At 44.7% G+C, this 26,163-nt stretch overlaps 2 protein-coding genes across 6 annotated transcripts; one reads left to right on the top strand and one right to left on the bottom strand.

Moving 5' to 3' along the window:
* Positions 1 to 381: 381 nt before the first annotated feature.
* On the bottom strand, positions 382 to 21,013 carry FOXM1 (forkhead box M1). 5 transcript variants are annotated; one of them, XM_033159783.1, is made up of 10 exons: positions 20,936 to 20,996; positions 17,335 to 17,479; positions 14,696 to 15,255; positions 12,729 to 12,877; positions 11,148 to 11,348; positions 8,356 to 8,484; positions 6,002 to 6,046; positions 4,991 to 5,069; positions 3,931 to 4,100; positions 382 to 1,812 (listed from the first exon to the last, which is right to left on the bottom strand). In XM_033159783.1, the coding sequence occupies exons 3-10, from the start codon at positions 15,207 to 15,209 to the stop codon at positions 742 to 744; spliced, it is 2,358 nt and encodes a 785-aa protein (XP_033015674.1). In that variant the 5' UTR covers positions 15,210 to 15,255; positions 17,335 to 17,479; positions 20,936 to 20,996; the 3' UTR covers positions 382 to 741. The 5 variants fall into 5 exon arrangements, with proteins under 5 accessions (XP_033015674.1, XP_033015679.1, XP_033015675.1 ...); XM_033159788.1 differs by having other exon boundaries at positions 11,148 to 11,303; XM_033159784.1 differs by lacking the exon at positions 20,936 to 20,996 and adding an exon at positions 18,486 to 18,585.
* A 737-nt stretch (positions 21,014 to 21,750) lies between these two features.
* On the top strand, positions 21,751 to 24,901 carry RHNO1 (RAD9-HUS1-RAD1 interacting nuclear orphan 1). Its single transcript, XM_033160855.1, has 2 exons — positions 21,751 to 22,015; positions 23,199 to 24,901. Exons 1-2 carry the CDS (start codon positions 21,851 to 21,853, stop codon positions 23,868 to 23,870), a joined length of 837 nt encoding a protein of 278 aa, XP_033016746.1. The 5' UTR covers positions 21,751 to 21,850; the 3' UTR covers positions 23,871 to 24,901.
* Positions 24,902 to 26,163: the final 1,262 nt, after the last annotated feature.

The raw sequence follows: 26,163 nt of genomic DNA, 5'->3' as shown, positions 1-26,163 counted from the left end.
TCTGATTGATTGGAGACATTTCAATCTGCTGGCATATGAATTCTGAATAGGGTTGCCAATGTATTTTTTTTTCTCTGGCCCTACTCCTGTTCCTTTAACAGGAGCCTGGAATAAAAACTTGCGCAGCTAAAGCTTTCTCTTCATATGGACATAGAAATGGGAAATGCTTTGGCTGCTAAATTCCTTCATGCTAGGTTCCTATTAAAGGCACAAAACAAAGAATAGTTATTTCCACTTATGGAAATAAGTGACCAAAGGCCACATAGGATTTCAGAGCACTTGCATTTAATGCGTAGTGAAACAGAGAAAACCTTTGGCAGGTGCATCTCTTTTCTTTCCCTCTGCAGTTATTAAACATATTAAACATACAAGAATCTCATCTTCTTTTGCATTTAGTCACCATCTTTATACTTTAAAAGGCATTAAAATATACAAATATATACAAAGACCAACATATGTACACTAGATGCTCTAGCAAATGGGAGGGCTATTAAAAGGGATTTTCACTATGTTTTGCAAGGAACTGACCTAGATGTCATTGACTGTCCAGTGGATCGGCCCTGTCCAATCAATAGCAATATTCATTAGGACTCCAAGCAGCTTCTGGATCATTCTATGACCAGCTATATGATAGGATCATCCTAATGTGATAATAGCTTGGGAGTCAGTTAAAAAACAGCAACCCACCAACTGCATCCCTTGGTTGTTTGCACTAAAACAGAATCTATAAACCAAATGTGGTCATTTCAGTTCAGGAATTAACTGTGACCAACTGAGATCAGTACCCAAGTTGTCATCCTCAAGGCCAGGAAAACTGACATCTAGGAGGATTTTGCTCAAACTGTCATTCATGGTGTCCAGGACTAGGCCTTCCAAGAATGAATGGTTTTCAGGAAGAGCAGAGGCTTGAAGCTCTGGGGACGACTGTTTGCTGGGTGCAGGAGAGCTCGTCAAAGGCCCAGAGACCATGTCATTGGTTTCTGCATTTAGGAGTGGCAGCTGTGGGGAATCGCATAACGATGGCCTTAAGGGAGTGCTGCCAAGTCCCAGGATGTCCAAGTTCCCCTGAAGGGATATTAACGAGGTTGGAGGGGTTCTCACAGGACTGCAAAGCAGATCACTAGTTTCCTTGACAAAAGGTGCCAATCTCCAGGGGTCAGTAGTCGCCAGGAATGGTGCTGGGCTGGTTATGGGGGCTTTACTAGGCACGGAAGAAACTGGAAGCTTGCAGAACATCTCTTTTATTGCAGATTTAAAAGGATTGACTTCTCCCTGAGAGCAACTAAACTGAGATGTATTTTCCAGAGGATGACTATCCGTTGCGAAGGGAGGGTCACTTCCCACCGTGCATGACTCTGACCTACTGGTGGGTTGCAGGAGGAGGACTGGTTCTTCAGAGGAAGGCAGGGCTAAGTGCTGTTTCCTTCTGGATCTGCCCATTTCTTGCCTGTCTTGCCCCTTTATAACCAGTGTGTTCAGCTTGCTCCGGGATGGTGACTTGAGAGCTGTAAATGGTCTCTTCTGCTTTGCAGGTGTTGCTGGAAGGACTATGTCTGGTTCTTCACCCAGTTGCACTGGCTCTGCCTTCGTAGACACTGTGGGGAGGAACTGGGGGGCCCATGTATTGGAATGAAAGTTGTCACTCTCCTCTTTTATATGCAGGGCTGCGGTGAGTGATTCTTTGCTGATCCAACAGGCGTCCTGCTTGATGGACTGCTGGGATGTAAATGGAGATAACTCTCCATCAGAAGTCTCCTCTTTTATGGGGGTGGTAGCTGGGAGCAGGGTTGGCTCTTCACTGGACAGCAACACCTACAATAGGAAGACAGAATGAGAGACAGTAAAGTATATTTGACAGCAAGATATTGTTTAAAAAAAAACCTCACAGATCAAGGAAGTAACAGAAAAGTTAAGGACATTACATTAAGATACAGATGTGTGTGTACAGTGGTACCCCGCTAGACGAATGCTTCGCTAGACGAAAAACTCGCTAGACGAAAGCATTCGTCTAGCGGGAGGCTGCCCCGCTAGACGAAAAAGTCTATGGGGCTGCCTCGCAAGACGAAAAAATTTCGTCTTTTTTTTTTTTCGTTTTTGCAGAGCGCGGCTCCCATTGCCGCTCCGCAAGACGAAAACCCCGCTAGACGAAAATTTTCGCGGGACGAATTATTTTCGTCTAGCGGGGCACCACTGTATGCGTGTGTGTTGATGGGTGCTCTGCTTAATATCATTTAACCACTTGTAATGAGCTTTCCACAAATTGTTCACTGTTAGTGAGGAGAAATCTCTTCCTGGCAATTGACATATGAAGATGAGGGCAAAACAAGAGATTACTCTCTCTCAGTATTGGGGAGCAGTGTCACTCTCATCCCCCGAAACACTCCAGTACTTGGGGGACGACATGCCAGAGGCAGGTATAGCCAAAAGGTCCAACAACATCTGGAGGGTCAAAGCTTCCCTGTTCTTGGGCTACACAAGCAGCACATGTTCATCAGGATCTGCTGTGAAAGAAATGCTGCCTTTTACCCCCCAAGTCCAATCAGCCCTTGTGGGCAGCTGGTAACTGGATGCTAGTCAGCTCCTTATTTCAAGCTTTCTGAATCCTGTAGGACCAGTTCAAAGCACTGGGCTTAGTATTTTTTCTTTAAATTAAAAATAAATAAATCTCCTTTTGCCTGGCTCACTTGATCTTCCCTTAGGTAGTGTTGGGTGACTCCAAACACTGACAGATATAACCTCTCCTTTAAAAATTGCCAAGAAGAGCCAAAAGCTTCTGAGAGCTGTAGAAGCGCTTGTCACTGAAGCACAGGCAGCGGCAGGGGATGTGCAAGGCTCACCCAACATAGCACTGAGCAGGAGCCATTGGAGCGGGGCGGATCACAGGATTAAGGACAAAGAATTGCCCTCCGATTATCCCAGGCCACACTGCAGAAGGTAACTCAACATCTGGAGGGCCAAATGTTAGCTGCCTCTAATCTAAAGTCAAAACAAAATCAAAAATTCTTTCCAGTAGCACCTTAGAGACCAACTGAGTTTGTTCCTGGTATGAGCTTTCGTGTGCATGCACACTTCTTCAGGTGCTACTGGAAAGAATTTTTGATTTTGTTTTGACTATGGCAGACCAACACGGCTACCCACCTGTAACTCTAATCTAAAGGTCCTTCTCCCACATTGTGGAACTCCCTCCTCAGACAGGTTCCATTTTAATCCTTCAGGCCCCAAAATTCATCCTTTTCTTTCAAGCTTTTAATCGTATTTGGGATCCCTATATGCTGGCTTTAGGTTTTCAATCCTACCTGGGAGTAAGCCCCATGAACCCAATGGGACTGTCTTCTGAGTAGATAAAGCATAGGGTTGTCATTTATGATTTTTATTCTTTACTAATTAAATTTGTATATCACCCTTCATCCAAAGATCCCAGGGTGGTTCACAACAGAAAAATACAAAATTGGAATACAAAATACAACTGTTTTTTGCTCCTCTTCTTCTACTGGTGTAATTAATTTGTTTTGTAAGCTGCTTTGCAAGCTTTTAATACCATTTAAATAATTTCATAATTTTGGAGGGCTTCTTTATGGGTCACTGAAGTGGTTTTAATGTATTGCTTTGATTTTATACTATGCCTTTTCGGTTCTTAATCTTTTGTAAGTTGATTAAAGATGTGATTCATGGTATACAATAAGTGACGCATACATCTGATGATGATAATGATAATAATAATGATAATGTCTCGTGTGATTGTGGTGATTATACCCAATGAGTGCACTATCCTTTACAAAACAGCACTATCAAATCAAGGCCTCAGTACAAATGTGGAATGAGGGGAACCACTCTGGAAGTGCGAAATGCCTGCCCCGAGAGCCAGGCTGCAAATTTATTCTCATTCTCAGGCACAAGCATGGAGTTGAGTACTGATATACACAGTCTGACCTTTGGAGCAATGCACACCGGTTTGCTGCTCTGCATGGTCTCTGAGGCACCCTGGGCTGTAGGAAGAGGCATCTTTGAAGAAGGTTGAAGGATGACGGACTGACTCAAAGGAAAGTGAATTGGAACTAGGTAGGAGTTGACCCGTGGCAGCAAGGGCTTCATTTTTCGGCCTAGGAAGGAAAAAAAGAGGCCTTAGCCCAGTACTATCTGTAAAAGGTACTTCCTCACTTCTAATTGATCAGCCACCAGAGCCTTCCCAGTTTCGTACTGGGAAATCTCTGCTTTCATCCCAGTTGCATCAGTGTCCTCCTTTGATTCAAAACTGCACACAAGAGTATTTTCTTGCTGCTTTTCTGGGAATGGAAGCAGTAGACTGACTATTGTGAGTACTCTACTGACAGCTTGTTGTGGCTTGGGAAGCAGATCACTAGCACCATGCTTCATGGTTGTACATAGACCTTTCGTTTCAAACCTGGGAATTTTTCAGTGTCTCCACATACACGGAAAGTCCTTAGCCAGTTAGTGGAGTTTGTATTATACCCAGACAGGCGCTTGAAAAGATCTTGAATAACGAAGCTGCCTTCTGTAGATTTAAACCCAGGATCCTGCCAGATCAGTGTTACTCTGGCGGGCAGCAGAGGCCTTTCCCTGTACTTCTTCAAGTGGAGAAGTAAGGATTGAACCTGGGAGTGTCTGCAAGTAAGCGTATGTGCTCTCATGTAGCAGCTACTGTCAGGTATTTCTGAGTGCCTGGAGGCTCTTCTGTGGGGCTGCAGTTTCACACAGGGGTTCACCCCCCAGGCTAAGAATTCTGCCTGTCCCTTACGGAAGACTGACATTCACCCCCTGAACTTTGCTTTGCTGGTCTCTGCTTCCTGCCTTGCTTTGCCTTTTCCGTTACAGCCCTCCAGCCCTCACATGCACACCAGGTGAATAACTCCAACATGTGTAGAAAACGCCCTTGTCACAGTTCCCATTAAATCCACTGTTGGGGTTTTTTTAGGGAGAAGAATTATGCCACTTTCTCTGGGATTGGTAGAGATGTAGAGTATACACTCACGTGCAGCCTGTGGCTCATTTTTACGACCGCTAGTGCCTCTCGTATTCTTCTGTAGATCTGGAATGTGCCGTTTTTGCTGCTACATTAGTTTTAGATTAAGAGAGACAAGAAAACAAAAGTTAGAGAAGCTGCAATTGCCCGACTGCTTTGTATGGATCCGGAGGGCAGTGCTGAACTAATGTAAGGAATCTAACTGGCACAGTCCTACAGAGCTATGGGGCGATATGTGACACCTCCTGCTGCAAGCAGACACCATTGTCTTTGCTGACTGCCACCCCACAAACCCCACAGAGCCTGACAGAGGTGGCACAACAGAACTCCTTCCACAGCTGTTCTTCAGGCAGAAAGGGGGGTGGAGGGAGAAAGGAGCTGAGTTTGATAATTCTCACTGCCTGAAGAAATAAAGATAAAAAGATTAATTGTGCAGTGTGTTTCGTTCTACCCAAGTTCAACATGCTTGAGCACAATGGCAAAAGAAAAGAGCAGCAGCAGGCAGAGAGAGCACCACTTGATGCACGGAGTCAGCCAAACTAGCTATTTACAAGATTATCAACACGTGGAAAAGAGTTTTTAGTTTCAGTCCTATCAGCATTGTTTGCTGCCCTCCACTCATCCACCCCATTGTGCTCTCTCTCACCGTGTTCTGGAAAGATATATTAAGAGGTTTCATTTGCTCATTTAAACCAAGCATTAAAACAGAAATAAGCTAAAAATGCACTTGCAGTTGTTTTTTTTAATGTACTGAAAACCCACCATTTGACCAAATATTTGCTTGTGCCCCCCAATTAATAGGTGGTGAATAAACTTAAGTATCCACTCATCGGTCCAAATAGCATGACTGTAGGTAGGTAGCCAAGGCTGTCCCTGCATTTTCCACACACTTGAAGGAGGCACAGAAGGGGAAGCTGCAGGAGGATCTCAGCTCTGACTAGTAAAGCAACCTCTACACATCTGCAGGCACCAAAAGAGGGAAGAAAGAAAGCCAAGCCCAACCAGGAGGGAAGGTCTTACTGATTCCAAGAGCCCGGGTGATGCTGGTGACCGCACATCCAGTGGCTGGTGGTGGCCAAGTATACAAAAGGAATGAAAAGGAAATTGTCAGCTAAACCGGTGAACAAAGGAACATTTGGACACAGCAGACAGTACAGAACAATCTGTGAGTCCTCAGTGAGAAAGCATGCTGAAGATTTTGTACAAGACCAAACGCTTCCAGAGCTTCCAATGATCAGAAGGTTAGCCCTCTCCGAGGCTAGATTGGGGGAGAACAAGGAGCAGGCTTTTTTCAACAAAAAACTTTTAAAATAACCAGGCCAAACCGCAGAGCGGGTTTCCAGGTTCCTGCAACCCCCAAACACAACTTTCTCTTAGCAAGGGAAGAAGTGCGGGTTGTCCATAGCAATCCATGGAGAAATGCAAAAATGGCAAAAAATCAGCCCCTTCTCTTCTTTACTTAGGGTCTTGGGGTGTGTGTGTGTTATTTTTAAAAAATTGCCAGCCTTTATACACACAACCCATTTGCATCTACACGGCACTGGAGTGCAAGGCTTCTATATGCAAATAAGCTGTGGATTTGGCTTAGAAGAAACCTGAGACATATTTTGTATGGAGGAAATTTGGTGGGGAATCCAAACCTCTGCCTAACCTCCAGTCTGAAGCATTAACGGTGGACTACATCGCATGGTTGCCGTAAGACACTCTCTGTCAGCCAAAGCCCTTTACAAACTGCAATGGGGGAATAACGATCTGGTTTTGACATTTTTTGAACATTTGTGAAAAACAAACTTTTCAGATGAACGCCTTTTGCTTGAGTAGACAAATGACTACTATGTTAATATATCGGATTTCTCCATTAATTCCTAGGAGCAATTTTCATCCAAATGTTTAAAAATGACTTCTCAATGGCAACCAGGAATTCATGTGTCTAGACTCGAGGTGGGGACCATAGAATCATGGTAGAGTTGGAAGGGACCCAAAGGATCACCTGGTCCTATCCTGCAATGCAGGAATCACAGCTAAAGAATTCCAGACAGATGGTCATCCAAGCGGTTTAAAAACCTTCAGTAAAGGAGTCCACTACCTTCCAAGGTAGTCTGTTCCACTGTCAAACAGCTCTGTCAGATAGTTCTCTTGCACACATTCTAGTTTGTCATCATCCTTCTTAAACTGTGATGCCCAGAACTGGTCACAGTATTCCAGGTGGGGTCTAATCAAGGCAGAATAGTGGGACTCTTACTTCCCTTGATCTGGACACTAGACATCTGTTGATGCAGCCTACAATAGCATTAGCTCTGCTGCTGCTGAGTCATGCTGCTGAGTCATGTTAAGCTTGTGGGTCCTTTTCACATGTACCACTGGCAAACCAGTTGTCCCCAATCTAATATTTGTGCATCTGGTTCTTCCTGCCTACGTGTAGAACCTTTCATTTGTCCTATTGAAATTCATGATGTTACTTTTGGCTCAGCTCCCCAATCTGTTAAAAGTCACATTGAATCCTGATTCTGTCTTCCGCAGCATTAGCTACTCTCCCAGTTTGGTGTCATCTGCTAATTTGATAAACACCCCTTCAATTCCTTCATCCAAGTTGTATACAGTGGTGCCTCGTGTTACGTACCGTCCCCCTTATGAATGCTTTGGCTAGCCCGGAAGTAGATGCCCCTTGTTGCGAACTTTGCCCTGGGATGTGAGTGGAGGTTGTGCCCTGGCGCCGTGGCAGTAGCGGGAGGCGCCCCTAGCAAAAGCGCGCCTCATGTTACGAGCGGTTTCCGGTTATGAACGTACCTCCGGAACCAATTAAGTTTGTAACCGGAAGTACCACTGTATAAAGACTGAGAACAACAACGGGCCCAGGACAGAACCCTGTGGCACACCATTTGTCACTTTTTCCCAGGATGATGAGGAAACATTAGTGAGCACTCTTGGGGTTCGGTCATTCAACCAGCTACAAATCCACCTAACAGTAATCTTCTGCAGCCCAAATTTTACCAGCTTCTCTGCAAGAATTTCATGGAGGACTTTGTCAGAAGGCTTACTGAAATCAAAGTGTGTTAGTTCCACATCCTGTGGCCCTCCGGATATTCCTACAATTCCCATAATCCCTAACCGTTGGCCATAGGAGTTGAAGTCCAGCAACATTTGGAGGGCCACATGTTCCCCACACTTATCTAGACGATGAGATAGCATTCCTTAACCCTTTTAAAAGGCTTATAGCCACACGAGTACTTAAGAATCTCCTTTCTGTGAATTCCGGTGATCCATTTCCCTTCTAATACCAAACCTAGGTGATCCATTGCTCTCCAGCATGTCTTCCCCTGCCTCCTCAGAATGGAAATAGCCAGGTGCTTGAGAAATCAGGAATTGGTACTCACTTTGAACACTTGGTCCAACGTCAAATAGCGGTTGGCTTCGGGGTGAATGGTCCAGAATGAGATTTTGCCATTGGCAGATGTCTCTCGAACAAACATGTCATGAAGAGAAAGATTGTGCCTTATAGAGTTCTGGATGGGAAAGGAGAAATGCTTGTTGTTTTTTTGTTATCAGTGGATTCTTCAGATGAAATCTTGATAATTCACAAAGACCTTGGCTTTGAATCGCTCTGTATCTACAGGGGCTGTGCCCCTGCCATATTCCCCACTTTAACCCCCTAGAGCTTCCTCTTCCTGCCCCATGCAACTGCTAAGATCACTTTTCACATTTCCAACCCCATTTTGCAAGCCACTTCTCTTCTGTAGCCCTACTTTGCACCCATTTTCACCTTTACCCCCATGTCCATGACTCCGACTCCTCCTGTGCAAGTTCCTTTGCACACAAACCAGCCCCATGGTAACCTGCTGCATACTTGCTCCTCCCACACATTGTAACTACTAATCACCCTTTTTGCCTTCTGCTCAATTTTGAAGTGACCCCCCCCCATTATTCTTCAGACCATTTCATGCCCCTGCTTCCATCTTCACTCCCATTCCCATTCCTCCTACTCCCTCTTTGCTCCCATATTTTCAGCTTCACTCCCCTTTTCCGTTCGCCCTCCTTCCTTTTCTCAACTCTCCCTTGCACGGATCAACCCCCCCCCCCATTTCCATGCCTTATCCTCTCCCTATGGTGTAGCCCCATTTGCCCACGCTCCCCAATGTTGATATCTGTTACTCTACCTTTAAGACGAACGGCTTCTTAAGAGCAAGCCTCTGAGTTGGCTTGTTCAGTGAGAGAAGATTAAATTCAGTTGGTGGGTGTTGTGTTTATATGGAACTTTGCTTGTTAATAAAATATCTAAATTACTGTATTGAATCTGGAGCGAACTACATTATGTGAAGGTACTGTGAAATATCTGAGGGCTCTGCATCTTTTATCTGTCTTGTGTAAGGCAGATGAGCAGCAGGGCGAAGTTTAAAAGAGCCCTCGTTTTCCGTTCAGTGCTTCTCCCTCACTTTATTCAGACAAGAAGTCTAGAGTAAAGTTGAGAACTATTTCATTTGCGGTAACATCTGGTGATAATGGGGGTTCTGTTTTTTGGTGATTATGATGTGGTGGCTTCTTCGTATATGCAAATAGATGCTTCGTTTTGCAGTCAGGCACTGATGAGCAAGCATGTCTGAAGCAGGAGATTTTGCTTGCCCATTTAAGTAAACTGTTTTGTGGTTCATTTCAGATTCTGAATTCACTTCCCTGGCCCCAAGGCCAGTTAACACTTACATAGTCACCGCTTCATGGCTGCAGGTACAAATGGATGTTTTCCATATAAATGTGAACAATCCATCAGAAGTCAAGCAGCACATATAATTTGCTTCAGGGAAGTCACTTCACACAAAGCACCGCACCCTCAAATGCTAAATGGTCAAGTGATGCACACTGATGTGTGCCTTTCTTACATGTAAATTGCATGGAGCTGCTTTCACAATAATTTAGGACAGCTTAACACAGATGGCAGGTATATACATTGTCTCCCCCAGGAATTTGTGGGCAAGGCATTGTAAATATACAGTATGGCAAGAGACCATAAATGAGTGAATATAACCTCACACGCATACTAAAAACACCAGCCTCATCAAGATTGTTAATTTCTGCAATAATGCAACTCCACAAAGGGTTCACATCAACGCCTGTTCATTTCAAACTGCTTTTCATCCTCGTTTCACTAGCTATATGCATACGAATTTGTGTGTGTGTGTGCTGAAATTCTGCACGGGTATCAAGAAAGCACAGAAAGTGAAATAAATTGCACAACAAAACTTCCTGAGAACCTCAATTTTCTTAAAAACAAAACAAGAAAATATACACAACCACAGGTTTTGTAGTATTTATGGCTGAAAAGATGTTCACCCACTTTGAAGGATAATACCTGCAGAAATCTCAGAAGCACAGGTGTGGAATAGGAAGGAGTGCATAGCTCCTTCCCCCTCCTCATGATAGTAAACTTGAGGAATTATTCACAATATGGACCTATAACAAAACACTGCAGTGCAGGCTGCTCCTTCTCAGTGTTCCCATTAGTTGGCAAGGCTCCCCTTCCCCCTCCTGTTCTACCTTCCTTTTTCTTCTCCTTGACCTCACAGTCAGCATTACATGGCTACTGAGAAACACACACACCCCGCCACCTGTAGTCCCCCCCCCCAATGTTTTTTGTACAGTGGTACCTCTACTTACGGACGCGATCCGTTCTGGGCTGCCATTTGCACCCCATAAAGTCCATAAGTAGAGCACCGCTTCTGCGCATGACGCAACAGAGTGCTCTTGCGCATGCACAAAGCACGCAAAACTCTTCTGCAAGTACGGCAAAACCCGGAAGTATACACTTTGGGCTTTGCCACATTCGCAACCCGCAAATCCGCAACATGAACCTAACACGACTAGAGGTATGACTGTACTTCTCCAACCTTGGGGCGCCCCCAAGCCTGCTACAGACTGAACATAAGAAACAGGGGGAATCCTATTCAAAACAAGAAAAACAGAATTATGAAAAGCAGATGAATTATGTTAATGTGCTTAATTTCTATAGTTAATGTAGGTTGCAGGATTCTGCTATTCTTGGCACAGCATTTTAATTTTTTCCCCTGCAGAATACACGTAGCCCTGGTAACATTTGCAGCTGAAGGGAGGAAACTGATAGTTGTTTGCATAATGCACTTTTCCTCATGCAAGCTTTACAGGTCGTAGTGTTTGTTACCTTCCAGCCTGGCTTGGCTACATGCTTGAAATAAGGGAAATGATCCTCAATCCAGGTGTAGATATCTTTCAGCATCATGCGCTTCTTCTCAGTACTGTTGATGGCAAACTGGATCATGGCCATATAGGAGTAGGGGGGACGTTCAGAGAAGGACTCCTGCCATGAGGTAGTAGAGGAAGAAGCTGCAGAACCTTCCTCGGCCTGACAAGGAGACAATATGAAGGGTGCAGGGCCTGTAGAATGTTAGTTATATGAAGAGCTTCTGGATTTTGATGTACCAAACTGTGAACCTCTGAATAGGTTAGCCATTGTATTGGGCAGATATTTAAAGTCCACGGGCTGCATCATCCCTGCTTGCCAATCCCCACTTGTGAAGCCCCCACCTACTCCTCAGAGAGGGGAAACCTTTTTGGCTCCATGAGTGAGATCTTTACTTGGCCCTCTTGGCCAAATTTGACAACGGGAGCGGCCAGGGGATGCAAACCCTTCTTGAATCAGGAGCGGGCTTGGATGGAATCCTAGCAAACTGAGCAAGATTAAACCTCCATTCATCAGAGGACAAGCAGGGGTGAAATCCTGCGAACCCATGCTCTTCCTGCGCATCTCACCCAGACAACACTTCCGCCTCAGGAGCAGGGAGGTGGCAGAACAGGACGGTTTTGGGGAAGCTGCCCCAGCCTGCCCTAATCGTTCTTCTGCAAATTGTCTGGGCTGCCCACCTGCATGCATCTCCCTAGTCCACTTCTCTTCCCAAGGTCCATTATTAGCAAAGCATTTCACAGAAGTCTGTTGCAATACTGTAATTCGCAGGTTTACCTGTGGCCGCCAGCCAAACTGCAGCATGGCAACGGTCTTACCTTCTTATGCTGTGCACGGTTAATTTAGCAGAAACGTAACATTGAGACATACATTAGGAAAACCCAGGTTTCCTTACTGTGTTTGTGAAACTACATAGTCAGTGTGCTGCAGTGAACAGAATGTGGGACATGAGTCAGGTTTAAATTGCTCCCAAGCAACAAAGCTGCTCACCACATGACTCTGCCCCAACTATTCTCTCCCTGGTGAACGTAAAGGTGGGATTACAATATAATCACTGCAATCAATTATTATTTATAGCATTATGCAAATATGAATTAAAGCAACCCATACGCTGGGAACAAGTAGCATGCCATTGCTATCAGGTGAAAGGAAAGGTGCACTTAACGAATGAAGGTTCCCATCTAAGCAAGGACATTTCATGGAACATTTGGCACCATAAATATAAATATCTGCAGTGTTAAGCCAGTTTGCAGTGAGCTTCCTTGCCCATACAGGATTGCAGTTACCAATCCAGAGATTAAAAAGCAGCCTATCCCACACTAGAAGCGCTGCTGGTCCTTCTGTCTACCTTCTCCCCTCAAGTCCTGCTCACTACAGTGGGTAGAAGGGGGCAGACCAACACTGGGAAATCAACAGGTGAGAGGGGTCTCTGCAGCCTGGTCTCATGAGAGCACAGGTACAAGAGGAGTCTCTGAATTGCAGTCTGGCCCTGGCTCGGCTTCTCTTTCCTTGGGCTTTTATTTGGCTGCACACCTTCCTTACCTTAATAGCTTTCTGCTTGGGGGTCTGGTTCTCCTTCTCCGTTTCTTTTTTCACACTGCAAGGGCTCAGTCCACTAGAGCTCATATTGCCCAGCCACTGAATGTTAGTCAGACTGTTGTCCAAGACACTGCTTGTTGTCTCCGCGCTGCCTAGATAAATACAAACTCGTAAGTTCTCATTCTGTAGTCCTAGATTCCCAAAATAAGGCTTCAAGCTTGTTCCTTAAGCAGACAAAGTTCAGTCCTATGCACAGTTATGGTTGCCAACATGTTATTGGCCCTGCTTCTGTGCCTTGAAGTACAGTCTGACAGACAGAAATGTAAGAATGTAGATATTATTGTTGAAGGAGAACAGTCAATCTCAGTTGTCGATCGTAATCCGTTCTGGAAGACCATTCAACTTCTGAAACATTCAACAACCGAGGCGCAGCTTCCGACTGGTTGCAAGAGCTTCTTGCACTCAAATGGAAGCTGCATTGGACGTTCGGGTTCCGAAAAATGTTTGAAAACCGGAGCATTTACTTCCAGGTTTTCAGCGTTTGGGAGCCGAAACTTTCAAAAATGGAGCTGTTTGAGAACCAAGGTTTGACTGTAGTAGATTCTATTCCCATTGGACTAGATGACCCTTGGGGTACCCTCCAACTATAATTCTGTGGCGCTATGATTTTACCAGTCTTTTATGAATCTTTAGTAAAAGACAATATATAATTTAAAGATTGGAAACTGACACCCGCAGATTTAAACAATAAGCTCCCCTGCTTTTGCTATGTTATCCTTAAGGCTGCCTCGTCCCTCGTTTGGAACAATTTGTTCTAGTTCCACCACACTTTTTCCTGCCTATCACATTCAAAGTACAGTAGCAGAATTGTGACCTCCTCCATTTCCTATACTCGCACCATAGACATGCCCCTGTCAAAGGAACTTCTTTGCTCTGAACCCGGTGCAAGGAAATCCATTTCCCCAGGAGGGGAAATGTAACAAACAGCTTTCCCTGTACCTCTGCCTTTCCTACCCATGCTGACACAACAGATTATAATACATGGTGCAAAGCACCATCCAGTCACAGCCTGCTATCATTTTCATTTTACTCACACATAAAGACACTTCCGCTTTAATTGCCAATTACAGGGTACATCAAATGGGGCTATATATCTCTGGCCTCATGCTCTGCACACTTGCCACTCTCAAGCAGCAACTTTAGAGATGGAGGACTATGAGGAAAGTGCACTTTGCACACAAAAAGAAAAGAAGAGTTTGGATTTGTTTTCCCGCTTTATCACTACCTGAAGGAGTCTCAAAGCGGCTAACATTCTCCTTTCTCTCCCCACCCCCCAACAAACACTCTGTGAGGTGAGTGAGGCTGAGAGACTTCAGAGAAGTGTGACTAGCCCAAGGTCACCCAGCAGCTGCATGTGGAGGAGCAGGGAAGCGAACCCGGTTCACCAGATTATGAGTCCACCGCTCTTAACCACTACACCACACTGGCTCTTTGTACAGAATAGCAATCTGTTGTGAAGACAGGCTAACACCTCTCTGCTTAGAACAGGTTCCCTGCCTCAAGACTCCAGGGCACAAGCACCCAACAGCACCAACCGGAGGCGCCAAGACAGAGCACTGCACACAGGTAAACAAGGGAACGGATAATACCTGGTACACTTTCCACCACCACCCCCTTTGCCATTTCGGAATACAGTACTGTATTTTGCACCAACTCCTCTCTCCTAAAAGCAGTGCTTTGGGGCTTAAAAAAGAGGTGCCAGTACTCACATCTTGATATAAAGTGTTGCGGGTGCCAGCATAAAGAGGTGATGGTACTCCATACTGGTGAGTAGACACAAAATGCACTGCCTAAAAGCCACCCTTCCTCGCCCCCCACCCAGAAAAGGCACTGTCCCACCCCCCCACAACTAGTAGCAGTCAAGCAAAGGGAGGGCTGCCCCGTGTTTCATAAGGAAAAGAACTACATACTGTTTTCTTCCTGTTCTCGTCCATCCATAGACAGCAGCTCTTCCATTAATGCAGAGCTTTTCCCAATGTACCTTTCATCCTCTTCTGCCTTGTTGTGGGCAGTGCTGTGCTCCTCATCGGATTTGAAAAGATTCTTGAGCTCTCTTCTCTCCGTTCTAGGAGAGCTGCTACTGATGAGAATAAATTTGCTAGGCCCATTACTGCCAGATTCTTTCCCCTTGGCTGTTAGAGCATTGATGATACTTTGGACATCTGTGTTAGCAGGAATAGCTACCACCTGCGCATCTGACAAGGTCGGGTGGTCTATTATCTTAATCCCCCCCACAGGGACTTCTCGATTTCCAGGTTCCGTTTTGCTTGTGCCGTGCTCCTTAGGTTTTGCTTCTTCCTGCTTAGGAGACCCAACATTGTGGCCACTTGGCTCATCTCCTACTAAGGTGCTAGCCGCATCGCTATGTGGGAAAGACAGCTTCCGTCTCTTGAGAATCAGGGGCCTGTGAGGGCTGCTCTTCATCCTTGACCTGTGCAGTCAGTCTCCATTGAGGACAGAATGAAGGAACCTGAAAAACACAAAGAACAACATTTCTGTCCAGTTATGAGAACATGTGACAAATTGCAAGGGAGTGTTTTGAAATCAGCTGCTAGGTCTCCTGCAATGTATTTTTTAAATGAATGAATTGTGTTCTATAGTAGGAATCTGCCACCTTTTCAAACCTTGGGTCCACTTTTAACCCAAACATGTTTTTGAGGATCCATTTCTTAATATTGTGCCCCACCTTGGACCAGTGGGTCCCGCCCCGCTACTCTACCTCAGGTTCAAATAGTGCTCTACAGTAAATGCCAGTATGTAAAATACATATGCAACCTCAAAATTTCAGAAACAGTATGTCTCTGAATATCATTTGATGGGGAGCAACACAAAGGCTACCGCCTCCTAGGCCCTGTTGGTGGCTTCCCAAACGCATTTGGTTTGCCACTGTTGTTATGCATTGATAGGGTTGCCTGTGGTAAGTTAGCTGGACCAGGCAAGGAAGGTTTTCTAAACTGGAATTTAGAACTGGATTCCCCTCTCCCTTTGGAAAGATTAATGTGCTAGAAATGACCAACCCAGATATGAACAGTCAGGCAGCTACTAACTTTTTATTTGGGCCAGTAACTTTTGTGGTTTGTGTGCAAGGTTTAGCAAAATTAAGGAAATAAAGAAATTAAAGCTGAGAATAAGACTTTAACTTCCTTATTCTTGGAGGGAATGTCCTATCAGGCTTTCTCACTACCATAAAAAATATGCTGCTAGCTATAAAATTTTGGATGGGATGTGAGCAAATAAACAGCAGCTGAATTCAGAAAAGATGGAGGTACAGTTAGTGGATAATTCAAAGGACTGGGCAGGGTGGCATTCTGTTCTGGATGGAGTGGCACTCAAAGCTTGAAGGTGCTGTTTGATCTGGCATGAATTGCTTCCCACCCTTTCAGACTAGTACATCAAGTGCAATTCTTGGACAGCCTAGAGGGCCCCGTCTGCCTACCCTCCTGAGGTCCCAGACCGCTGAAAAAGCAAGCAGGAGATGGGCCTTGGAAGCACTAGTTCAGTTACACCCAAGTGCCTTACACTTTTGTCTTTGAGCACTAAGATTTTAATCCTATTGCCAATCTGTTTTTACTGCTCTGCTATTTTAAATTCTTTCTGAATTGTTTTTTTAAAAAAATATTTATTCAAGCTGCTCTACGTCTGCGAGCACTAATACTGAGGGGTAGGATATCAATCTCATATCTAACTTATTAACTAACTAAAATATTTTCATGATGAACTCCCAGTGTGCAGTGTTAGAAATTGGGGTAGAAAAGCTAGGAGGCAAATGGCTCCTGGGACCTGGGTTGTGGGCACCAAAACAGAAAGTCTAGTTGCCATTTCTGGGGAGGGTCAGCAACACTTTTTATTTATTATTTTGATAAGCGTGAACTAATATGCAATTCACAAAAGTGACACATTGTTAATATCTCACAAATTAAACAAGTGTGAACGGAAATTGTTAATGCTTGTTTAATTTGGTGTTTACATTAAAGGTACTGACTGGTACCACACTTCAGTTTTCAAAACACTCTACTCTTTATTGTTAAACTCCTTAACATATTGCCTACCCTTAACATACGCTTTGAGGCTTCAAAGCACATACATTTCAGTAATCCTTGAGTGTCAGCCAGACCTTTTGAGGTGCTCACAAATGGATAATTTTTTGGCGCGAAATGCGCCTGGCGCCCTGCTAATTTCAAACCCTGCCAGTGTGGTAGGCTCTGCTTTCATTGATGGTGAGCCTCCACCCACCATCGAGCAGAGGCAAGCACAGAAGCTTGCAAACCTTGATTTTTGCACTATGAATATGGTCATTTGTAAGACAGCACTGATTCTCACCTAAACTGGGGGAGAAGGCTCCAGCTTCTTTCCAGATTCAGAAGCTGAAGTCATTCTTGCCTTCATAATTTTGAGTCTAGATTACTGAAATGTTCTTAACGTAGGGCTACCCTTAATGATAGTTCAGAAGCTTCAACTAGTACACATGGAGGAGTCCGCCTTCTGATGGGAATGGGTTAGCAAGTGTCCGTTAAACCTGGGCACAATGCAAGGCACTGGTTATTATTACCTTTAAAGCCATAAATGGACGGGACTAAGAGTTTCATTGATTTTTACTAGTGTATTATTTGAGTTTTCCCCATTTCCTCCCGTAAGTACTGGAAACAGCTGGCAATGTCCTGGCAACTACTTTTTCCCTGGAAAAAAGCTTGATCCTGCAAGGAAATGAGATAAAATCCTTCACAATCCCGGCATTTATTTATTTTAAAATAAATTTCTTAATTTCACTTTGCAATATGTAATAAACAAGAACTGTTCCAAATGTCTTGAATGTCTTTGCATTATTCACCCATAAGAGCATTCAGAATATTATGAATGAAAGGAAAATACTTTGTCACACCATACAAATTACACCACCAGAATATACTCTAATCAAGAAGTCCTTCTCTGTTCTTCCTGTCTCATGTAAGATAAAAACTCTTGCTATGCCATGTAAAAAGAATTCAAGTTGTCCCCATTTCATCCCATAAGTAGTGGAAACAGCTGGCAATGGCTTTGCCACTACTTTTTCCCTGGAAAAAGCTGATCCTGCAAGGAAATGAGATAAAATCCTTCATAATCCCAGTATCACCCAAAGAAAACTGTATTGGCTGCCTCCATAAGAAGTCTTTGCACCTCAGAACATGGCCAGCTCTTGGTTCATGTAAGGCTTTGGCCAAGCTTATCCTGCTTTGCCAGAATTCACTTCAGAACGCATCCCAAACACTCCTGCAACCATACATACAAAACAAGGGAAGAGCAGCATCCCAGGAAGGGATGAGCAAACTGCCATTATGGGTCCTCCCAAGTTCAGTTTTGAAAACCACTGCCCCAGAAGAACAGACGAGGAAAGTCCTACATTGAAATAACAAATAGAGGAAAAGGGGAAACATGTTCCTGAGCTGAATGACAAACATTTGAAGAAAGCACAAGCCATTCTTCAAAAATCTATCCAACTGTCGTTTCTTGAAATCAGAAATCTTTGCTCCAGTGGCTATTCTGGTGAACATAAAAGTAACTGATCAGATTAAATGGAGAACAAGAGGGACGTACACATTTGTCTTATCCCCATGGTAATGGGGCCCAAATGTTCAGGAATAACTAAACTGGAAGGTATTTCCCAAGGGAGCTAGCTCAGCAAGCTGCTAATGATAAGAGTAATTAATAACAACATTCTCTCACCAAATGGAGCACAAAAATAGGATGAACTCATCTCATCAAGGTCCTGTGTGACAGACCTGCCCAACCACAGTCTCCATGTAGCCGTTAACAGAGGCCAACCAGTAGGAATGCCCAACATTCCATGGAGGTTATTATTACTCTCCCTCCGGGGTCAAGCACATAGGAGCTACACAAGCTTTTCCCAGCATCACAATGAACAGTCTTCAAAATATGGCTAACATTCACCCCCTTAAATTTTTTAGCTATTATAATCACCCCATGTGAAGGACTTGGTAACTTTGTAAACCCTTGTTGCAATTGGCGTTGATGATTGAGCAAAAAGGACTGGGTAGTAATGACCTTCTTTGCCCATCCATTTGTTTACACACGGACAGTTTGTTCAAAGTTGCCTGTTCATGTAGCTGATCATATACATCATTGTCTGAAGTTCATTAGAACATACTTCCAGGTCAGTGTATGTAGAACTGCAACCCCAAAGTGGGGCATTTACGCTGTGGGTTAAACCACAGAGCCTAGGGCTTGCCGATCAGGTCGGCAGTTCGAATCCCTGCCACGGGGTGAGCTCCCGTTGCTTGGTCCCAGCTCCTGCCCACCTAGCAGTTCGAAAGCATGTCAAAGTGCAAGTAGATAAATAGGGACCGCTCCGGCGGGAAGGTAAATGGCGTTTCTGTGCGCTGCTCTGGTTCACCAGAAGCGGCTTTGTCATGCTGGCCACATGACCCGGAAGCTGTCTGCGGACAAACGCTGGCTCCCTCGGCCTATAGAGCGAGATGAGCGCCGCAACCCCAGAGTCAGACACGATTGGACCTGATGGTCAGGGGTCCCTTTACCTTTTAACTCCAGAACTGCTCAAGACTTAGCACTTCTTCCCAGAAATTAAGCATGGCTGATCAGCCAGAAGGAAAAGGAAAATACTTTTAATATTTATTCTACTTATTATACAAGTGATGCCGATTCTTTTTCTGCCCAGTTTAAGAGAATGTTACTTGGTATCCATTTGTCTCAGGAGACAATGGAAGACTGCGCTTTTGGAGGTGAAGTCAAACCATTGGAGAGTTACAGCACGTGGTGTATCTCTAGAGACCAGTATGGGAAAGACATGTTTTGGATGCAGTTAGAGAAGATGAAGGTGTCTGGTTGTGCTGATGCATGTGTACCATGTAGTCTCTGCCATAGCATTCTTTTTTGGACAAATTGCTGTCATTTCCTGCCATCATGAATACTGGTCCATAGGAAGCACCTCAGTCTTGCTTTGCAGAATGCTTGCGTTCTTTTATAAGAAAGCTGTGGGATAACTAGCCTCATATAACCAACATGCTTAAATCTAATCAATGCATGAAAGTGTTAAAACCACAGAATAAGCTGTCCCGCTAGGCTTTTCTCACCTTGGGAGGGACTAAGTAATCAAGCCTTTGTTCCCCTTCAGTCTACCAGAGAAGTTCAAAGTGTGAAAAGGTTTTGAGCTGGTTGCTACAGCTCAGACTGCATGGCTCTTACAAGCCATTATTGCTTTCCTATACCAATAATTTAGGAACTTCCACTATTGCAACTAAATCAGGTTTTACTGCCTATGCAACATTTTCTGACTGCTGTATTGAAAAGCATATGAACTTGGTCTTTGGAGTTTATAAATAAACCATTATTACCTTACTTTATTTCTATGCTAGGGGAAAAGGGGAACTTTGGAAGGAAGTTAGAAGGGCATATTTTAAAGGTCTAACAGCTTACAGTATATTTCTGTGCTTTGCTGCACATTCTGTGATTTAAAATCTGTGCTGGGGTTCTTGCACCAAAGAGTACTTGCCCCAAACCTGGATCTTGACATCCAGGAATTCTCCTATTTACATACCATTTTTTCCTTGCCACCAAGAAAAACAATAGTAAGCAATAATTGCATTTCACCTCTGCTGCCCATAAAACACCCTCATATTCCCAGCCAGCAGGCTGCCTTGCCCAAGGGGGGGGGGGTGAAGCAAGAAAGGGACAGAGTCAGGCAAAAGCTGGAGATTTCATAGAAATTACTGTTAAGCTCCCCCCCCTCTCTTTGCTGTTGTAGGAAAACCATATACTTATATGAAAGGGCTGGTGCTGTGCAGTTTTTATTGTAATTACTGGTATGTTTTAAACATATTTCATACATGTATCTAGTTTTAATTCTATCAGTGTTTAGGAGCTACTCAAGCTTTTCCCAGCATCACAATGAACAGTAATTTTAAAGGTTTTTTTTTAAATAAATGATTGGTTTTTCTATGTTTTTAGCAGCTCATTAGCAGGGGAAAAGGTGGGGTATGAATTTAATAGTAGCAGCAGCAGCAGTGCCCCTCACGGGGCTTTCTAGGGTTCCTTCGCCCCGTGGCCTTCCGGCCAAGGCCCCTCCTCGCCGCGGGGCGAGTTCGCGCAGGACTAGCGCCTTAACTGAAAGCGCCGTTGAGACGCCGAGCTTACGTCACCTTCGGCAGCGCCGCCTCGCTCGCTCCCTGCCGGGAATTCTCCTCCTCAGGCTCCGCCGCTCGGCTCCGGGTCGGAAGGGGGACCCCGCGCCTGGCTCCTCGCGGTTGCCGGGGCGCGCGTGCTCGCGCGTGTGTATTTGGCAAGCGCCGCCTGGCTCTTCAGGCCGGGCCGCGGCCTCTTCGCCCTTCGCCCGGCTCCTTCGCCGCCGGCTCCTTCGCCGCCGCCGCCGCCGCCGCCGCCGCCTTTTCCTTCGTCCGTCCCGGTTGTTTGAATTTGGCGCCCGGAGAGCTCGGTCCGCGTCACGTGACACGCCGGGACCAATCGGCATCGGGGCAGAAGAGCAGAAAACGCCTGGGTGCCTAGAGCGGGGGCGGGGCCTCGAGGGGCTGTGGGCGGAGAGAGGGCCGGGCTCCGGATCGGGGGCTTCGGCGGGATCCCTCAAGAGATCTCGGTGCGTCTGGCGGCGCTGCCCCCAAGCCCGTGGGGGGGGGGGGAGCGACCCTCGGAGATGGGAGGGGAGGGGGGCTCGGCACGACCCTTTCAAGGAAACTGCGGGCCACGTGCTCAGCCGAAACAAGGAAAGTGGCGGGTCAGCAGGGACCGGGGGGTGGGGGGCAGATGGCGGGCTGGAGAGGGTTTCTTTAAAAATAGTTAAGAATCGGGAGCGTCAGAAGGCACCCAAGGGAGGGGGGGGGTCCACCGTGTTAAAGATAAATTCATTTTTATGGAGATCGTTTAGTTTGAGCTAGAACGCAAGGAGATGCCAAGCAAGCAATCGATGGCAGAAACGCACTGAATTTCTCTCTGCAGGTCTAGAAGCGGATTGTCGTATTTCAAAGGAGTGCCATTCGGTTTTTTCCCCCCATTGACATCGGGGGACACCATGAAGCTGAACATTTTATTCGAAGCTGTTGATGCCTCCAAAGAAGAGGCGTGTAAGCAAAGGATGGAAAGGAGAGCTCTTGTTCACTGAGGCCCCCAAAGAGGGGCTTGTGTACCCCTATGGAACGCCACTTCATCCAGGGGGCAGTCCAAGATGTGTACCCACCAAACCAGTAAATCAGATTGGGAATACTTGGGTATGGTCTTCTTGTCTTTTCCTTTATATTGTGGGAATGTACTGTTAGTGCACAATTACAGCACTTGCTTGGTGTCCTCACTGTATTTTGTGCTCTGTGTTCAAAAGCTCACTATCCTGCCCTTGCCCTGCAAAATAAGACCACAAGTTATTATTTTTCTTTTTTAAGCTTGCCTGCCCATATTTCCTCAGAAAACCCAGTTCTTGTCAATTATTCTTATCTCTCTTTACCTGTACAAACTATCGCCTTAGATTAATTTGGCCTAAAAAATAGTTTACAACTGTTTCATACCCCCCAAATTCTCTTTCAGCCCTGGAGACAGTTATTTCAGTGGAATTCTGTTCATAAAACATTTCAAACTTGACTCTGTTTCTACATTTGTATGAGAAGTAGGTTCTTGACCACTAAGTGTATGCCATAAAAAGTGTTTTGAGTATTTTATGGTGCTGTGGGACACTGATTTTGTTGCAACAGACTTAACATAACTGTCTGTCTGGAAATTGCCAGCAGAAGACCAGGCAGAGCTTGGCTTGCAGCTATGAAACCATTATGGTGCTTATTTTGCTCAGAATTCTGGCGGTCTGGTGCCTTACTTCTCTTCATGAGAGGGAAATAATAAATAATAAGGTAACAATTGCGTGCACATTTACTTGGGTGTAACCTCTTGAACCCAGTCTTACTTTTGAGAAAATATGCATAGGATTATGGTAAATCACATGCATGAGATTTGGTTTTGTTTTTAAAAATCTGGATATTTAGAAAATGAATATAAATACAATATAATGTTTGCACAACCCTTTCTAGCAATTTCCAAAGAGGGATTGGATATCAATGAGAAAATGGTATCGGTAATTGGAGCTGATTAAGCCAATCCCTACCTCTGCCCATTTATCAATGGCTCCACTCTTGTACTTCCATTTTGTGACTGAGTAATTTTAAGTCCTCTTACATGGGTCTTGGGGGTAGAAAGCTTGGGAACCCTTGATTTAGAATATGCATAGCAAAGGGATAAATGAAGCATTTATCCACCATTTGCTAATTTCTTACACTGCCTTCAACTGTAATATGGGGATAATACAGACTTATGTTGCAGAACTATTTCAAGGATTACTAAGAGTGTACATTAAGGTATTTGAAATAGGGGTGCTTGTGTTAGCTTATTATTATTGCTTATTTTTCTCAGATAATTCCACAGTTTGAGAGTGCCAGATCACTGGGTCTCCAGAGGTGGTGCCACGGTTCCCCCAACGTGAAAATAAAGGATACTAGCCATGCTATCCCTGTGGTGGCAGGAAGGCGTTGGAGGCCTGCAGCCTACAAGTTTTCTCCACTAGTGTTTGAGAATGCAAAAACAGAATCCTGTGCTGTGGGGACTTCAGAACACCCTTTGGACTTCGGTGGCCAAGCAGGAAACTTTGAGACATGCTGTAACCAGTCGAGGGCTCTTTCTACTGCAGCTTCCATCAGCCCTACAAGCAGTTCTAGGGCTGGGATGGAAAATCCTTGTCACTGTCCCTTATCTCCTTATGCTGACCAAGTTGCATTCAGCCCACCAGAGATATGCACTCCAGAAGAGCCCTCCATTGAGGCCCATAATTATTGTCTGCCCCAGATGGATAGCTTTACTCCTGGCTCATTTCGTAATCATGTTGGTGAGGATATTTCTGATGACTTTGAGGCTGCATCTGTGCTGGTCGAGGACACTCCTGAGCACGAATATGGAGTTAAGGTAACATGGCGGAGTCGATCTCTCTTAATGAAATACCTCAGAGAAAAAGGAATGCTGAGCACCAGGGACATCTTAGTGAAGACACAAATGAGTGCAGTGCTTACTGAGGCTGGAGATGGCCAATAGCTTAAAATAGTTTTGAAAGATCAATCTCTAGTTGCGGTGTGTTCATCCAGTCCAAACAGATTTTGCAGGTTTTTATAGTTTAAAAACTGCAAACGTGTTTGACTAGAAGTGACAGCTGGATACCGAAAGAAGCAATGCCTCTCAAAAACTGCTTTCAGTACTTCTAAACCTGGAGTGGAAAAATAGATTGAACAAAATGTTTTTGTGTATGGTAAACCGTCTAAATAATTTGAGAAGGTGGTATACTTGCAAGATAAAGCACAGGAGCATTTTATAAATCAATTAAAACAAAAGGGTCTGGTGTTTCTGGAAAGACGTCCCTTATCGTACCTCCCCTAGTTTAAATGAATACAGTACCGAGTTATTTCTGTATTCAGTGACTTCACTACTGATCTCTGCCATGACTTCAGTATGGAGACAGCCAGCAGTGTTGTACGGTCTTTACTGCCTCTATTATGCTTCATGTAGGATCTTGATTACCCTGATTCACTTAGAGCAGTGCTGGAAGGAATTACTTGTTCATGCTTTTGTGCCTTTGCTCCTCTCGGAAAGAGGGAGGGCATGGGGGAATGCCTGTTTACATTTTTCATTAAACTAGTCGACACAGGCATGTTTGGGGTTATCTCATTCTTTGTATATATTCACAGAGGATGCTTTATGCACATTTTCTGTATAAAAGCTATTTCATTTTTATGATTAATTGCTTCATCCTTCAGAAAAATTAGTCTGTGGGACAGTATGGCGTAAAACGACATAGCTCTTGGTTCTGGAGGACATGAGTTTGCATTGCTGGGGGAGCCCAAGCACCTTTTATTTATTCAGTCGGGGGCGGGCAAGGGCTCAATATGAACTTAAAACATGGAACCCCATCCCACATATTTATCACTCCCTATAACATCATACAAAGCTTAGTGATTATTTTGTTTTTTAAAAAAATTATCCTAATAAAAGCATTGTCCTGTCAGTGTGGTTATTTAAAAAAATTCAGTGACAAACATTTTATTAATAAAGCAGTTTGCTTTACAACTTAATTTTTCTGGCCTTTTAAAATCACAAAATCCTGAATTATTTCCTCAGGCCAAGTGTTTAGCATGCTGCTTTATGGTGGTGAGTCATGGATAACTTACACCCACCAGAAGCAACACCACAGTGCCTTCCACATGGACTGCATCAGGAAGATTTTGGGTATCGTGGCAGGACAGAGTCTCAAACAAAGATGTGCTCTCCTGAGCCTGCATTCCTAGTATGTTCACATGTTCACACTTCTGTCTCAGCGATGTCTAGGCTGGCTCAGTCATGTCCACAGAATAGAAGATGGTAGGACCCTGAAGGATGTGCTCTATGGGGAGCTGGCTTCATGCACCAGGTCCATTGGCAAATCAACAAAGATGTCTGCAAATGTGACATGAAGGCTGGCAACATTCACCTTGCCATGTGGGAATCCCTTGCAAACAATTGTAGTTCCTGGAGACAGCCAGCTAAGGTTATTGGTAGAAGTAAGAAGGCATCTACTGAATCCTCAAGCTTGTCTTTAGCAATAGAAGGTTGCCACACTTTAAAGGGGTAGCTTTAAGGTGTAGTTTGAGGAAATGGAGGTGCCCTAGGGCCCCCAGAAACTAACAGCTGGCTGCAAATTTTGTGTAAATCAAATTTGACATGTGGGTTCATATTTTGTAAATAATTAACTTGGGGAGGGTCATGTAGAAAATTCTAGGTACAACCCCTGACGTTGCCAGGTAAGAGTTGGGGATGAATCCTGCCTGAAACTCCTGAGAGCCAGTCTTTTAAGAGTCAATTACAGTTGTACCCGGTACCTTTGTTTTCAAACAGCTTAGTTCATGAACAACATGGAATTGGAACGCCCCGAACCTGGAAGGAGGTGTTCCAGTTTACGAATTTTGCCTCGGAAGCCGCACATCCAGTGCGGCTTCCGCAGCTTCCGACTGGCTGCAGGACGCTCCTGCAGCCAATTGGAAGCCGTGCCTCGGTTTCCGAACATTTCTGAACACATTCTGTTAGAAAACCAAGGTATGACTGTACTGAATTAGATAGGCCAGGAAGATCCTGCCTTGGGACTTTATGTTGAAGGGTGGGTAAGAAATTTAATTCATGATGTTGGCAGTGATACCTGGTGTCTGGTGGACCTGGGGGGTGGCTCATGGGTCACAGGGGTGTGGTCAGTTCTGGTTTTCTCTCTTGCAGAGTTGCTGTAGACATTATAAAAATAAACACCTTGCCAGAGTTTCACGTGTGGATTCTTGCCAAAGAAGCCCTATATTACTCGAAAGTAAAC

The sequence above is a fragment of the Lacerta agilis genome, chromosome 9, assembly GCF_009819535.1.
Source record: "Lacerta agilis isolate rLacAgi1 chromosome 9, rLacAgi1.pri, whole genome shotgun sequence".
In the NCBI taxonomy this organism is placed as follows: domain Eukaryota; kingdom Metazoa; phylum Chordata; class Lepidosauria; order Squamata; family Lacertidae; genus Lacerta; species Lacerta agilis.
Note: the sequence above shows the minus strand (reverse complement) of the source record. Positions and strands in the feature narration are given on the sequence as shown.